Source organism: Hippocampus guttulatus, chromosome 2 (genome assembly GCF_054856545.1).
Source record: "Hippocampus guttulatus isolate MCC_2025c chromosome 2, RoL_Hgut_1.0, whole genome shotgun sequence".
NCBI lineage: Eukaryota > Metazoa > Chordata > Actinopteri > Syngnathiformes > Syngnathidae > Hippocampus > Hippocampus guttulatus.
The window spans coordinates 23,654,738-23,671,751 of NC_141262.1; the positions used below are offsets into that span (position 1 = coordinate 23,654,738).

Genomic DNA, 17,014 nt, shown 5'->3' on the forward strand with positions numbered 1-17,014 from the left:
TCATGTTATCAGCTTACAGGGTGGATGAAAGGGTTAACGTTGAATTTGCATTTGGCAATTCGACTCACGTGGCAACCATTTGCATTTCTGCACGCAAAAATGGGAACCCGTGCAGCAAAACCGCGCATATGTTTGACCAAAAAAAAAAAAAAAAGTGATCAGATTCAACGCATCACATTTGTCAAGGTGTGTCTTATTGGAGGAAATATTTGGTTTCTTTGAGCCCCTTTTTGTGGAAGGAATTGGCAGAAGAGCGCTGTTGTTATCATGTGGGAACGACTGTGATGCATGCAGGCACGCTCTTGCTTCCGGCGTGGCCATCGTACCAATCTGGAAGTTAGTTTCCACCTTCAACTGTCTTATTTGCATTAATTTGGGTGCAAAGTTGCTTTCCTGTGATGTTCCAAAATATTTTAAATAAGATTTCATTAATTTCTCAGTTTCTGTATTGGCCTTAAATAAAACATTTAATTGTCTTACATTTTGTCTACAAAGTTTTGTTGCACCCACTATTCTAAAATTTATATTAAATCAAATTATTTTATTTTAATTATTTATGGTTATTTATTTATTTATTTATTTTGCAGGGGGGCCCAAAACTGTTTATTTTCAGCGAAATCTTATATGTAAAAAACAATTGGTGTATTCTGGACATATTTGACCAATACATGATTATTTGAATATATTTTTTCGACATAGAAACATGCTTTATTTCAATTACAAAATGAAAGTGAAAACAATTGGGTGGTTTCCAAGCTAAAAAAAAACCAAAAACCCACACCCCCCAAAAAACTCCGCCAGCATAGACCAACATAGTTTGGTTGTGTTTTCATCAGCGTTCATGCGTTCAGCGTTCTGTGCATACGTCACAGGTGAGTTTACTGATACGCCCTTTGGACGATTCATACGAAAAATCAGACAAGCATTCCCATTTCTTAAATATTGTAATTAGTATACCTTGGTGAGTTTTTTTCGCCGCCATCTCAAACTTTCATCCGCGCGATTCCTCAGTTTGCGGACTAAAATAACAACCCGCATGCGCACATAACGTCATCTGTTGTGTCCCCCCCACACCAACACTGAAAACAAAACATTTACGAAAGTAAATTAGAAGAAACACACTCACACACCACACCACATCACAAACACACATACAGGCGCAGTGAAATCGCGTGGATCACACAGTCAATTCAAGTGCGGTGACTTTTATAATTAAACTATTTTTCGGTACCGTGAAAATGACGCCACGGAAACGACACGCTACCGGTAACGACTGTTACTGTGAAATCCTCAGGCTTGCCGTAGTTTTTTTGTTTGTTTGTTTGTTTGTTTGTTTTGACTGAGAAATTCCCTTGCGTTCCAAAAACGCACATTGTTAGGAACTGTGCGTCCCGTGGGAAAATTATGCGTCTCGGATGCGGGACGCAGAGGTAACGAGATGGCTGAATCTCGACCCATTCTCTGAGTACTACTATTATAACCACTACCACTAATACTACATTAATTAATACCATCAACTTCACAATAATCATAATAAATAATTAAATCAACCATGATTTTAAACTATGTATTATCAATATTCATTATTCCAAACATGAGAAAGCATTCAGCAAACATAACTGGAATCGAGCAAAAGGACTCCAAATCCCAACGGCCAAACCCGAAAGTGAACTGCCGACATTATTGACTCCAGCTGTAACGCAAATTACTTGGTTCAAATAAACATTCTAGTGCGACCGCACAAACGTGACGACTGTGCACAAATAACTAAATAGAAGACACCACTGTTACAGAAAGGCTTTACACGCTATTTAAACAGCCGATCGCAAACGCAACAAACCGTGATTGAAACTAACTGTGATGCCACTCTTTACACGTTGCGTTAACTGTTAGCTGGCAGTGGCAGACCCGCCCCTCTAAAAGCGCCAGAGTCAATCCACCAACATGGGTGTCCTTGGATGAAATTTTTTCGATTCCTTCGTGATGTTCGCGGTCCTTCTACAAGGGATCTGAGGCTCTAATCCCTCACTGTGTCCGAGGACCGGTAATCCAAGGCCAAGGTCTTGACGATGAGGCCACGACCAAGGACCGCCCCTCGGTCCTCGAGGCTCGAGGAACACATCTCTGGTTTTCATGCCAATCTTGCGTGTGTAAACAACCTGCGTGACGAAGTGAGTGGGGTCAGCATGTTGCTTTTGGTCTCTGCCAGGAGCTCGTGGTAGCTGGTGCTGCCAGTTACCAGCAGGCCACCAACAGCATGTTGGTCTTGCCGGGTTCCTGTGGCTCAGGTCCTCTAGCACGGTCGCCCAATGACCAGTGTCGAATCTTGGCTACTTTTGCTGGAGACGCCAGCGAGACCAGCACACACTGCTGTTGCCATTCGAGTAGCCAGTGACACCAGCAAGACCGGCACAAAAACACAACAAAACAAAACCATCAATCTGTTTTCCGATCCGCTTGTCCTCACAAGGGTCGCGGGGTGTGCTGGAGCCTGTCCCAGCTGTCTTCGGGCAATAGGCGGGGGACACCCTGAACCGGTTGTCTAGCGACCAGTCTTGCTCTGGCTGGCTGCGGCATTGTGCCTGTCCTCCATCCAACTGGCTATTTTGTTTTTCGTTTGGAAACTACATCGAAGTGATGTGATGTTTCCCGGGTGCAATTTTTGGAAATAGAGAAAGCAAATCTCGCACCTACAAAAATAAATACACTTGACGGATGCGAATCAGTCAGAAATGACTTAAAAATTGACAACCACTTTCACAATTTTGCCGACAGAAGTGAGGACCCACACACCTAATTACACATTCGTGTTCATGAATCCTCTCATTACAGTAGGGGAGAAGTTAACTTGAGGTCCAACAATGGAGTGTGCTGAGGAGCTTTATGGATGAGTTGACCAACGCCCTCCCATAGATTCTGCGCTTGGATGACATTTGAGGCAAGAAAGTCAAGGAGCATGATTATCTGCAAAGGCAAGGTCACGGACATGTTTAATTTGCTCATACAAGATGAGGTAATTCTACCCCGTCAAGGACAATCAAATCAAGTGTCTGGGAAAGTGGCGTGGTGAGTCGCAGAAGAACAGAAACAATGTCTGCAGCGGTGAGAAACAGTTGGAGGAATGGCTTGCAGAACATTGAGAAATCTGGACTCCCTGGAAAGTTCCAAGGATTTCTATTGGCTCTATTTGGCTCATGAGAGCGCAACATACAGTATAACAGAATGCCAGAAGAACAAATAGCACTGCGATTTATCCATTTTGTATTTATATTGCACTTAATTGGACGGTGTTTGTTTGTTTTTTCTTCTTCTTTCTGCCTACATTCTTGCTGCTGGAGGCTGTAAATTTCCCCAGTGTGGGACTAATAAAGGATATCTTATCTTATCTAGAAGAACAATAAAGGGGTGCGGTTAAATGCCACACATTTTAATGTTTATTTATTTATTTATTATTATTTTTTGCCCAACTGAGATCAAGCAAAGAAAAAAACAAAACAAAAAAGAGCTAGAGAACCCCACCATAAGGGAAAATAATTGCGGCCAACACAGGACCAAGCCAAAAATAAAGGTTGTCACATCCAAGGTTGTCCCCCCCCCTAATCTAAAAAAAAAAGCAATAATCTAGATCAGGGGTGCCCAATGCGTTGATCACAATTGATTGGTAGGTTGCCGACTCGTCGCAAGTCCATCACGAGGGGTTCGAGGGGAAAAAACAAACAAACAAAAGATTTGTGTGTCTGTGTGCGTGTTATTAATATGATATATTTTTGTGTTACTGCACATTGCATCCTTAGCATCCTATCAGTCTTACTTTCACAAAAAGTATTTTAATGAATAAATAAAATAAAATAAAAAAAGCAGGACATCTTTAACATGTGTGGCGTGACCCAGAATTTGTTAGCAGTCAGCAGTCTGGAAAAAACGTATAATTTTTTGAAGTAAAAATATACATTGAAAAATAATTTTACAAAATGGCGTTCCTCAAACACATACATACGCGACATCGGTTCACAATCAAAACACTTTTACTTTGATTTTCACATTCTGACACATGTTCACATTATTTATTGACTGTATATTGAAAAGATACTTTAAACTTAAATGTAGAAATAATACAAAATTGTGGCATTGTTGGGTTTTTAACGATTAACAAAAGCATCAGCAAGATCATCTTTGTTGCTTTAATCACCATTCAGTTTGGCAGGCAACAAAAAGCAGCCCAGTCTTGAAGTGTAAATGTATTTTTGTCACTGGTCAACAACAAATTTGCAGTATTTTTTTTAAATCAGAGATGCAAGTACTCTTCTTAATGATTTAGGATTTCTCCTTGTTTTTTTTCTCTAGCACATCAGGTTTTCATAATAGTAATAATAATATTACAATAGCATAATAAGGAATATTGTAGTATATTAAGTAACATTTATGAATTAAGGATTAGGTTTCGCAACAGGTGCAAGGTTTTCTGAAACATCATAACTATAAATTACAACGCATAGTAAAACACCTATATCGGTGAAAAAAAAACTTAAAATATGTCAAAAACATGCGCCAGGAAAAAATAATGACATTTTAAATCAGCATCAAATATATGTTGAGGATTATGTGTTATGATATTAAATATTTAAATATATATATTTTAAGTGTATTCCCCCCGCTAAACCACAAGATGGAGCCACAACTTATTAAACAGTACCGGTACCTTTTGATTGTGCTGGGACTGATGTAGAAGAGTGGTATGAATGTGGTCAATTCAAGTTTTACGTGTGTGGGAGTGTGCCTGTGTGTGAAATTCATCCAAGCAAATCAACAAATGCCAAAATGGCCTCTGTTGTTTATGGGGCCTCCTGCATCAGCAGACACATGCTCTGCCACAAAGTCAATATGAAACAGCCTTTTTGAGCTCTTCTCTTTCTGCACTGGACATTGACGTGGCCGATCGAGTTCAGTTAGTCACATGCATGTTACAAGTCTGCAAGACAAATTTGTCATCGAGTGTCGCTGGTTGCCTTCATGTCAACCGCTACGAAGCAAGGTTTGCCCGTTACATGAAGCGAGTGAAGCAGTCGTGCAGTTCTTGGATGAAGATGAGCATCTCACAAGGGCCGACTCCTCTCAAGAGTGATGAGAGGAAGAGTTGACTGTGATTATAAAGCGCCCTTGAGACTCATCTCGGAAGATGATGAGAAGGAAAAGGAGGAAGAGTTGCTCGCTACATGGAGAAGAAGCAAGACTGGGAAAATGCTGTGGTCTCCCAATTCCCACAAGTTCTGAGGCTTTGCAGAGGGAGTGAAAGTTTAGAACCCTGGAGTAACTTTCGTGGAAGAATCACCAAGCCTAAGTTATAATATTGCTGTTTAAAAGGTCAACATTTCACAGGAGTGCATAGTACAAATACATTTCAGACTGTACAAGGAAAAACATTCTGCATTTTTTTTGAACAGTAAACACTTGTGATTTCACAAGAGTTTTTGAAAAATAATTTTAGAAGACAAATGCCATCATTTTACAAGGGTCAAATCGGAATATTTTGAGAAAAACTTGGAATTCACATGTACTGTATTTGATGGAACTTGGCCACAGTGCACTCCATCTTGGATAACGCTGAAAAAGACAACCACTCTCTTGTTTCCCCGTGAATTCCTGACATGTTTTATTTTGTTTAACACAAGTTCTACCGGTTCACTCGTAATCTGCGTGCTTTGGTGTTTTCAAAACAATCTCCACGGATATATCCAGGCTGCAGCTATCAAATATTTTGGTATTCGGATACCGAACTGAAAAATCGAAGTAATAATTGAGTATTCAGATTTATAAATATATATCAATATATTTTTGCTTGGTTTAAAGAATACTTATGAAGACAAAAGAGAAATTAACACATTCCACTTGTAAAAAAAAATCAATAATGAATGACCAACTGGTTTTGCTTTTCAGATAATCAACATTTTTGTAGTTCAATTTAAACTGTGCGTACTGTATTTAGTTCTCTAGAAACATAAGTACGTGAGATTTTAGGTTATGAGATGAAGCGACGTCAGAACCACCGGAGGGATTTTGCTGGCTAAAACAGCCCATTAGAGAAAGCATGGTTTGTTAAAAATGGACCATTAGGAACTGCAACTTGATGTTTTAAACTGCCTTTGAAAATAAATCCAACGGCTCTATCAGGCACTCGCTCAGCTAGCCGCTAGCCATTAGCAGCTAACGCTGACAACAGGCGCTATATACTGTACACAATGTCAATGTCATTCATGAGAGATTTTTTTGAGTCATTAATTAATGACTGAACATCATTTCAGGATGACGTGTTGATATTGGTGGCAACAATTTGAGACAGCAGTATAAATTATCAACAATTACAGACGGGAAGACAAGTGAAGGTAGGCACGAGGCGCTTTCGAGAACTATTTCAAAATAAAAGCATTTTAAGGCATTTGATGTCCATGAATTGTTTGGTATATTTCGATTTATTTTGAAGTTACCGTCCTGCGTAGCGTGAAAAAGTGTTGCTGGAGCCGACTTGACTTGACAGTCTACACCAAATAAATAAACCTGTACCTGAGACATGGGAAAAAAAATCCTTCAGCATTTTTTTTTTTTTTTTTAAATCGAGGTCTCGTGAACGCATTTATCTCCTAGGTTATATCAAGTGAGTGTTGGACGAATGTGAACAGAAAAAACACACATGCTTAATTAAGTCATGCTTTATTGTCATACAAACAAAACAAGTACAGTGTCATAATTTAATGGAGTTAGTAAGGGCGTCCCAATACTTGTGTTCTCAGGGGGTTTTAGCCATCAATGTACACTTTTGACATTTTGCAAGAACCACACCGCTATTTTCTAAGAAAATATGTGATGTTTTTCAAGAAAAATTGGCTCATTTTATGTTTCTCGGGGCATTGAATTGATCGCAATTGGCCTGTTCTTTTTGTCTTTGTAGACGTTTCAAATCTCATCTGAGAAGACATCCTGATCAAAATATTGTCATTTTACAAGAAAAATGTTGACATGTTACAATACAAATGTCACAATTTGCCATATTTAAAGTTGAAATGCTACCATACTGGTGAAACATGAGACAAATGTTACCATTTAAGAAGTAAATCTTGTCATTATCGAGAAAAATGTTGGCATTTTGTTCGAAAATGTCATTTAATCCCAACCTCTCCCCCCAAAAAGTCATTTTACAAGAAAATGTGCACTTTAAAGGTTAGGTGTGAAGTAAACTTGGCCAACTATCTTTTGAGTAAAACTATTCCAAGCATGCTTTTTCACACGACCCACCTGGGTTCATAGTTACACCCACAGTGACATGCTTAACAACAAAGATGCTTTTGTTCAGCGAGTTACATCATTTACAGAATGCCAAGTCATCAATCAATCAGCCGTACTGCATTGTCGATTGTTATCGAGTCATTCGGCAAAATGTTCATATGCGGGCAAAAGAATAGGGCACGTAAATGGACCAGAAAACTGGAGCGATAGTTTCGTTCTTGCAAAGTGAATGAATTTCACGCCGGTGTCGACAAGCATTTTTTTGTCACAAGTACTTTGAGGCCAACTGTTTTCTCAACCAGAAATGAAAAAAAGTACACAATGTGCAGAGTGGCCGACAGCGCAAGAAAACTACCTTGGCAATGACAATGTAGGACACCAACCCACTACAACGTGTGCTCTCAGTGCGAGCTGACATGGACCAAGTTGGGAGTCCCATCATGCACAATTTACAGCATGGCACAGCATCGAATTGCAAATAGTCACGCTAGGCTAATGACGGCAGCATATATAGTTAACTGTTTTTCCAATCTCCTTGGTTAAGGCATAACATTTTCCACATCCTAAGCATCTGGCTCGTACATATCAGTTCGACCACACCTCCCCTTCCTCCAACCCTTCAAACACCTGGATCCCCTCAGATAAGTTTGAAACTTGCCACATTTTTACTGTAACAGCAAGATGCTGGAATGTTAGGATTTTATTACTCTGCTTGCTCTCGGCAACGCCTCAAACGTCGCTTTCCGAATCTATTTCTGACTGGATTTGTAGACTTTCGATAGTGAGCCCCACCATTGTTGTCTTGACGTGACGTCACACTGTCGGGGTTGACGCTTGACAGGATATCACGTCGGCGAAACTATTACTTTGTCAAATTACGAAGCAGAATTTTTTTTTCTTTGATGAATGTATTTTATTTAATTACTTGTGACGTAAAAATATTTCGTTTGGCATTTTCGAAGGTTACTTCACAGTTGACTTGTAAAAGTCATATAACTGGTGTCCTTCGAGACAGGTGTCGGCAAGTCAAGTCAAGTCAAGTCAACAGTATTTATAGAGCACTTTCAAACAGCCATCGCTGCATACAAAGTGCTGTACATGGAGCAATTTAACATGCACAATAAACAGTAAGACAAATCGGTAATAAAGGCGGTAGAAAGCACCAAACAGTAAAACCAAGAACAAATCTAAGTCATGCTGAGTCGAATGCCAAAGAATACAAGTGAGTTTTGAGGAGGGTTTTGAAGATGGGCAGCGAGGAGGCTTGCCGAATGTTTAGTGGGAGGTCATTCCAGAGAGAGGGACCAGCAACAGAAAAGGCTCGATCCCCTCTGAGCCTCAGTTTAGTTCTTGGTACTTCTAATAAAGTCTGGTCCACAGACCTGAGGCGCCGGGCAGGTGTGTAGGGGCGGATGAGCTCAGAGAGGTAATGTGGCGCGAGATTATTCAGAGATTTGAAAACAAATAAGAGGATCTTGAAAATAACTCTGAAATGAATGAGGAGCCAGTGAAGGGATGCCAGAGTAGGAGTTATGTGCTCCCTCTTACGAGTACCAAAAGCATTATTATTATTATTATTGTTGTATTTTATTTTTAGGAAAGCAAATCTTAATTTTACTAAGTTGTAGTTGAGGAGCACAATTGTAGTTACCCATGTGAAATACGAAAAGACAAATTGTTGGCATTTTTCGAGAACAGTTTCATAATTTGGCGTATTTAAACTTGTAGTGTGACCACTCATGATTTTGTTCCTCGTGATATGAACTAAGCAGTACATGTCATACAGGCATATCTTCCCTGAAAGATAATGAAAAAAAAAGTTGACAATAATTAATGATTCATCATTGCTGCTTTGCCAATAACCATGACAACAGCACAAGGCAGCACGCACTGAACACGGTTGTTTTGTGCATTGTTCCACTTGAAACCTCTGCAAAACAAAACACAACAACACAGGAACAAAAAGTCATTGATTGATTTAACTCATGCGAATGGGAAATGGACACTTTCTGAATAACTTACGCTCGCCATTCACAAATATGAATGATGTGTCCACGTCAAAGGCTGTGATGATGGCCGCTGCGTCCACCAAAACGCGAGCGATGGCGCTGTTGTCGGGCACCGAGCTGGACACAAAACTCAAATCCATGTTGGTGATGATGGAGCCGTTCCTGTCAGATGGAAAAGATACACCTATTAGGGATGTTTGATGCTATTTTTTTTTCAGACCAATACTAGTACAAATAGTCACTCTGAGTACTCATTGATACCAAGTACTGATACCGTGAGTACCTTTGATACACAGAATTCCATTTAACATAATGATAAAATTTTTGAACAAACACCTTATAACAGGATAGCGTAAGCTATGTAGAGGAGGGCTTACTCAATGTCAAATAATTTTTTTCTTTTAGCTGGTATCAGCAGCGTCCACGAGTACCTGATACATAAAATGAAGGCAGCACTGGTATTCACCCGTCCCTAATTATTATTACCATCATTGTCATCCGTCATCAGCACCTGAAACGACAACTGACCTGAATGAAGTCACTTCCAGTGTTCGAAATGAAGTGAATTCTCTTTGGTAGAAAGGTTCAAGCTGTGAAAACACCAGCAAAGAATGAAGACGTAACACTGAAAAAATACAAATGAGTACTAAAAAAAATGTCGGTTGTTGTTCTTACCGTTGTCTTGACCGTGGAAGCCCGCCTGATAAATGCTGCGGAAGATGAATCCAGCAAGTCGTTGGTGAACTGCTCTCCCACCGATCGAAACATCACTCGTCGCATTGTGAGCGCCTCGGCAGGGGTTACCCTCGTCACCGGCGCAACGGTTGTCGTGACTCTCACTGGAATATCAATCGCAGATCAGTTAGCGGATGAGTTCGGAAGTGGGTCCGGACTGGATGAACGATAACTTACCAGCAGCTTGTATCGACTCCTCGTCAAAGGTGAGGTTGAAGTTGTTGTTGGGGTCGGACACGGCCTCGCTTAACGTTTCGGCCACGTTGTCTGCGCTGGGAATTGATTCACCTGTTGTGGTGTCGTCGTCGAACTCGATGTCCACTTCCGCCTCGGTGTTGTCCACTCGGAGCCGGCCCACAGCGCGCCTGTGTTAGCGATGCGTTATCTGCATTGTTACATGACGACATCCGTATCGGTATGAGGCGATGTTTACCTGAAACCTCGAACGACGCAGCGTCTATAGGTTGTGTACCTCCTTCTGTAAATGACGTCATACTTTGACGAGAATGCAAACGTTAGCTCCAGTGATGCCATACAATGAAACACCAAACCAACATTGTACTCACCACTAAGAAGATTCTTCGAGCGAGAACAATAAATTGTGGACTGTTGGGGTCAGCCAGTGCTGGTACATATGGTTCAAACACGACCGCAACAACAACAACAACTACAACCACAACAACAGGGGGTGGTGCACGGCTTGTGGTGGTCGTTGTTGCCGTGGTTGTCGTTGTCGTAGCTGGAGTGGTGGTGGTTGCTACTACGACTGTTGTCTTTGGACTTGTTACGACGACTGTGGTTGATGTTGCATTTAGTTGTTTCGTTGTTGCTGAGGCTGGTGTAGTTGTGGTCACTGTCGCACCGCCGGTGGTTGTCAAAGCCCGAGTCGTTGCTGCATCTCTGGTTGTCGGTGTTGTCGTGCCACTGGTTGCTGACACTCCTCTGGTTGTCGTGGCACCAAAGATCGTTGTCGCATTGCCGATTGTTGTTGCACCTCCGTTTGTTGTCCCATTGCTGGTCGTTGTCGTAACTTTGATTGTTGTCACACCCACAGCTGTTGTCGCTGCACTGGTTGTTGCTGCTACTCTGGTGGTTGTGACAAATCCAGTGGCTGTTGCATCCGTGGTCGTTGTCGGACGTCCGGTCGTTGTCACACCTCCAATCGTCGTCACATTCCCCGTCGTTGCTGCATCTCTGGTTGTCGGTGTTGTCGTGTTTCCAGCTGTTGTCGTGCTATTGGTTGCTGACACTCCTCTGGTTGTCGTGGCACCAAAGATCGTTGTCGCATTGCCGATTGTTGTTGCACCTCCGTTTGTTGTCCCATTGCTGGTTGTTGTCGTAACTTTGATTGTTGTCACACCCACAGTTGTTGTCGCTGCACTGGTTGTTCCTGCTACTCTGGTGGTTGTGGCAAATCCAGTGGCTGTTGCATCCGTGGTCGTTGTCGGACGTCCGGTCGTTGTCACACCTCCAGTCGTCGTCACATTCCCCGTCGTTGCTGCATCTCTGGTTGTCGGTGTTGTCGTGTTTCCAGCTGTTGTCGTGCTATTGGTTGCTGACACTCCTCTGGTTGTTGTGGCACCAAAGATCGTTGTCGCAATGCCGATTGTTGTTGCACCTCCGTTTGTTGTCCCATTGCTGGTCATTGTCGTAACTTTGATTGTTACAGTGGCTGTTGCATCCCTAGTCGTTGTTGGACGTCCGGTCGTTGTCACACCTCCAGTCGTCGTCAGATTCCCCGTTGTTGTCTCACTTTTGGTTGTTGATGCACCCCCGGTTGTTGTTGCAGCTCCAGTTGTTGTCCCTCCTCCAGGGGTTGCGTCACCAGTAGCTGTCACCTCCCCCTTTGTTGTCACACCTTCAGTAGTTGCAGCAACTTGAGTTGTTGTCGCACCTTCGGGTGTTGTCACTGCTCTGATTGTTGTCTCAACTCCTGTTGTTGTTTCCCCTTCAGTTGTTGTTATGACTTTGGTTGTTAATGAGCCTCCAGTAGTTGTTGCAATTCCGGTTGCTGTTGCACCCTTGGTTGTTGCTTCTTGAGTTGTAGTTAAAACTCCAGTGGTGGTTGCACCATTATTTGTTGTTGCTACTCCGGTTGTTGTTGCTATTTCAGTTGTTGCTTCTCTAGTTGTAGTTAAAACTGCATTGGTTGTTGCATCGCCAGTTGTTGCTACTCCGGTTGTTGTCTCTACTTCAGTTGTTGTCACTATTCCGGTTGTTGTTGTTATTCCAGTTGTTGTCACAACTTCAGTTGTTGCTTCTCCAGTTGTAGTTAAAACTGCAGTGGTTGTTGCATCTCCAGTTGTCGCAACTCCGGTTGTCGTCTCTACTTCAGTTGTCGTGTCTACTTCAGTTGTCACTATCCCGGTTGTTGTTGTTGTCACAACTTCAGCTGTTGTTTCTCCAGTTGTAGTGAAAACTGCAGTGGTTGTTGCATCACCAGTTGTTGTTATTCCAGTTGTTGTCACAACTTCAGTTGTTGCTTCTCCAGTTGTAGTTAAAACTGCAGTGGTTGTTGCATCTCCAGTTGTCGCAACTCCGGTTGTCGTCTCTACTTCAGTTGTCGTGTCTACTTCAGTTGTCACTATCCCGGTTGTTGTTGTTGTCACAACTTCAGCTGTTGTTTCTCCAGTTGTAGTGAAAACTCCAGTGGCTGTGGCATCGCCGGTTGTTGTCTCGAGTTCAGTTGTTGGCACTATTCCGGCTGATGTCACTATTTCAGTTGTTGTTTCTCCAGTTGTAGTTAAAACTCCAGTGGTTGTTGCACCATCAGTTGCTGAAACTACTCCGGTTGTTGTCTCTTCTTCAGTTGTTGTTATGACTTTGGTTGTTAATGAGCCTCCAGTAGTTGTTGCAATTCCGGTTGCTGTTGCACCCTTGGTTGTTGCTTCTTGAGTTGTAGTTAAAACTCCAGTGGTGGTTGCACCATTATTTGTTGTTGCTACTCCGGTTGTTGTTGCTATTTCAGTTGTTGCTTCTCTAGTTGTAGTTAAAACTGCATTGGTTGTTGCATCGCCAGTTGTTGCTACTCCGGTTGTTGTCTCTACTTCAGTTGTTGTCACTATTCCGGTTGTTGTTGTTATTCCAGTTGTTGTCACAACTTCAGTTGTTGCTTCTCCAGTTGTAGTTAAAACTGCAGTGGTTGTTGCATCTCCAGTTGTCGCAACTCCGGTTGTCGTCTCTACTTCAGTTGTAGTGTCTACTTCAGTTGTCACTATCCCGGTTGTTGTTGTTGTCACAACTTCAGCTGTTGTTTCTCCAGTTGTAGTGAAAACTGCAGTGGTTGTTGCATCACCAGTTGTTGCTATTCCGGTTGTCACAACTTCAGTTGTTGCTTCTCCAGTTGTAGTTAAAACTGCAGTGGTTGTTGCATCTCCAGTTGTCGCAACTCCGGTTGTCGTCTCTACTTCAGTTGTCGTGTCTACTTCAGTTGTCACTATCCCGGTTGTTGTTGTTGTCACAACTTCAGCTGTTGTTTCTCCAGTTGTAGTGAAAACTCCAGTGGCTGTGGCATCGCCGGTTGTTGTCTCGAGTTCAGTTGTTGGCACTATTCCGGCTGATGTCACTATTTCAGTTGTTGCTTCTCCAGTTGTAGTTAAAACTCCAGTGGTTGTTGCACCATCAGTTGCTGAAACTACTCCGGTTGTTGTCTCTTCTTCAGTTGTTGTCACGATTCCGGTTGTTGTTGCATCGCCAGTTGTTGTCTCTACTTCAGTTGTTGTAGCCGTTCCAGTTGTTGTCTGTATTCCTGTTACTGTAACAATTTGAGTGAAGATGTGAAGATCAGAAAAATTAGTTGTCTACCTTTTTAGTGACCAGTCATTTTCTTCACAGCACAGAAATGATTTACCGAAAAACAGGAGCAAAACTGATAGCCATGGTGCAGCTATCATTTTTTCTGTTCTTGAACCTGCAAAATGTGAACACACACTTAATCCCAAAAAATGGAACAGTCACTTTTAATCAGATACTTTTTGCAGTTGCGTTTCAATGTTATCTAAAGTTCTGGTGCTATTTGGTATGAAGAAATCAGATCATGGCGGCACGGGGATCCACTGGTGAGCATGTCCGCCTCACAGTGCCGAGGTGCAGGGTTTGAATCTCTCTCTCGCTATATACAGTATATATACTGTATATGTATATATATATATATATATATATATATATATATATATATATTGTATACTGTGTGTGTGTGTGTGTGTGTATTCCATTCAATGTAGAAGAAATGCACTTACCTCTCAGTCTCAAATTGAAAGACACCTGAAAATAAACAAACAAAACAAAATATATATAAATATATAATACCAAATAACAGTGTCTTATACATAATTAGATATTTATAAAATATTCAATGTAAAAGTGTTGTCAGGTCTCCAAAAAATTACAATTTTATCATAAAAGTTTCATACTGAAAAATCACGTACCTCTACTTGTTGTTTTTTGCTGTTACAATTTTTTAAATATATCCGCATAGTAATAAAACAGATGTCTCTGGGTTTGTCCACCCTGCTGGGTTGCCCCGTCTTCTTGTGGTCTCTTGTGTTTGCAAGTATAGGGGCTTGTGTACTTATATGAGGAAGGTGAAGGGAAGTGACGCTGGTCACAAATTGTGCTGAAGGTTTCGTGGCATGATGCGGACAGAGAGAACAAAAGAAACAAAACTGCTCCAACCACTATCATTTATTTTGTGCATTCTTTGCATGACTACCATCAATGATCAATTATAAATTCTAAGACTAATCACATACATGTCATCTTTGTTGTTTTGCTGTTGAATTTGCTTTGGAGAAATAGACTGACATGCAAGCTTAAAATCAAACACAAACGCATAACCAATGACTGCTCTAAAGTAATGACCTGAGAATGAAAATGAGATTTATTGTTTTGATGTTGAATTTTTGGGCAAGGGGAAATATTTTGACATGACATTTGCATTTCGGGTGAGAGAAACGGGAAGCCAAGTGGCCATGCAAAACACACACACACACACACACGCACAAGACTAATTGTGAGAACAAATACATAAATGTCATATTTAATCTTTCAGTGTCACATTTTCACATTGGAAACACACTGACACGCCAGTTGGCGACAGAAGTGGGATCCAGGCAGAACATCAATGCACATGCAGGTTTTATGGAACAGGGAGACGGGAAGTTTTAATGGAGCCTCGAATAGATGCTGCAGAGGCGCACGCACACGAACATTTGCTAAGGTGTGTCTTATCTGAGGAACGATTTTGTTTCTTTGAGTCCTTTTTGTGTGAAGAAGGAACGACATGACGAAAGTATGACGCCTCTGTTTGTCATGCGGGGGCATTGTCTGATCCGTGCAGGCATACCTTCACTCCCATTGACAATTAATTTTACTTGTTCCTCTTGTGAAGCTCACATGAAAACAATTCATTTTCTGACCTTTTTCTCAAACGGTTTGTCGGACCCACTATTGTAGCATTTTAAGGACAGGTTATGATTTTTATTTTTTTTTGCAGGGGGCAATGCGTTTTAATTTAAATATTAGGAATACTTTTAAAAATCGATTCGTACTATATAAATATTTCACCAATACATCATTTCTGTTTTGATTTTGTTTTCTTATTTTACTTTTACGAAAAAAGATGAATTTTGGTTGAATGTTTTCTTTTCAACATAAAGGTTTTTTTTCCCCATTTAAATGTAAATGTTTTGGATCACAAATCTTTACAATCGACTTGTGATATATTAATATTTTGAAACATGTTCCTTTCTTTCTTTTGTTAAATGAAAAAAGTGGTCTTATTAGCAAATATTTTTAAAACAAACTTATTTAAGTTTGAATGCTGATTACCTTTTTTTCCATAAATGTCATGTATGCCCAGTATTGTTTTTTTAAACAAGACATTTCTTCAGTGTTATTTCTTTTTACTTTTTTTTGTTTTTTTACATTTAACATTCATATTAAAAGGAAAATGAATTCTGATGCAAGTTGACTTTCGAGTTGGCTATCTCTCTTTTATGAATTATGAATGTTTGCCTTGGATATGGTTTGACCCTGGTCCAGAACATTTCCATCTTCAAAATAGCTCATCACTTCGATTTAGCCTTTACGTGATAATTACAATTCAAAATAAGTTTATCCCCCCCAATGGTTTATCTTGATGATTAATGCAATATAACAACAATTACTTACATCGATTTTACGGAAAGTCTACTTTCCCTTCGATTTCTGACAGTTTGCCAAATTCGACCGTTTTGATTTTGATGACATATATTGACACTGTTATCAACAACTGAATTTCTGTCATCATCTTCATTTTCATAGTTTAGATCGCTGTTCGTATCATCTTAGAGCGGGTGGCCTGAAAGAGAAGAAACAACCTTGGATGAGAAAGAAACTTTTGCGCTGTATCGGTCAAAGTCCAAACCATCTGTCAAATCTGCTTAAGATGTTCTGAAATGTAACGCAACAGATGTCTTACTTTCTATCAATTTGAAGGTCACTTTTGGCACTATTTTGGCGAGAGGTGAACTCTTGTTTCATGAGCGCTGTCATCTTGGGAATGGAAGTTGGCTGATGCATCAGGAAAAGGACTATGCGCAATAATGAGCTGCCATTCTCAAAATTAAAGCTATACCTTAATTTAGACCCCTATTCTGAATCATAGGCCTTTGCCTTGAACATTTCAATCCCCAAAATGTTGCCCTGGTCTATTTTTGGTCTTGGTGCTTTAAAAAAAAAAAAAGGAAACCAGTTGGGTGATTAATGTTCGCAAATGATGCTTATCCGTAAGTTGACAGTGACAGAGCAACGTCAATGTTTTTTCAGTCTTTGTTTCTTGTTTTGACGCAGTACACAGAAACACATTTTCCACATGTCTGGCATACTTTGTTCCCGTGTTTTTGAGTGTCTGTCTGCTGATTAACATGCGATTTGTGCTACAGAAGGTTGTCTCGTGATCAGGCTTGAATGTAACCAGGCCTGCCCACCATACATTGTTTCCATTGGAAAGT

The 17,014-nt window shown here is 40.8% G+C and overlaps 1 protein-coding gene across 1 annotated transcript; it reads right to left on the minus strand.

The window, feature by feature from the left end:
* Positions 1-6,688: 6,688 nt before the first annotated feature.
* On the minus strand, positions 6,689-14,572 carry LOC147209118 (uncharacterized). Its single transcript, XM_086104739.1, has 10 exons — positions 14,450-14,572; positions 14,261-14,285; positions 13,873-13,932; positions 10,589-13,776; positions 10,456-10,517; positions 10,200-10,387; positions 9,963-10,126; positions 9,816-9,877; positions 9,301-9,449; positions 6,689-9,208 (listed from the first exon to the last, which is right to left on the minus strand). Exons 1-10 carry the CDS (start codon positions 14,495-14,497, stop codon positions 9,120-9,122), a joined length of 4,035 nt encoding a protein of 1,344 aa, XP_085960865.1. The 5' UTR covers positions 14,498-14,572; the 3' UTR covers positions 6,689-9,119.
* Positions 14,573-17,014: the final 2,442 nt, after the last annotated feature.

Bases quoted from the DNA above. Each gene is read 5' to 3' on its own strand.
- LOC147209118 (XM_086104739.1), bottom strand. From the start codon at position 14,497: ATGCGGATATATTTAAAAAATTGTAACAGCAAAAAACAACAAGTAGAG. The intron at 10,518-10,588 runs GTGAGTACAATG...TTCTCGTCAAAG, and splicing joins CTCGAAGAATCTTCTTAGTG to TATGACGTCATTTACAGAAG. The intron at 9,209-9,300 runs GTAAGTTATTCA...TTTGTTTTGCAG, and splicing joins CATATTTGTGAATGGCGAGC to AGGTTTCAAGTGGAACAATG.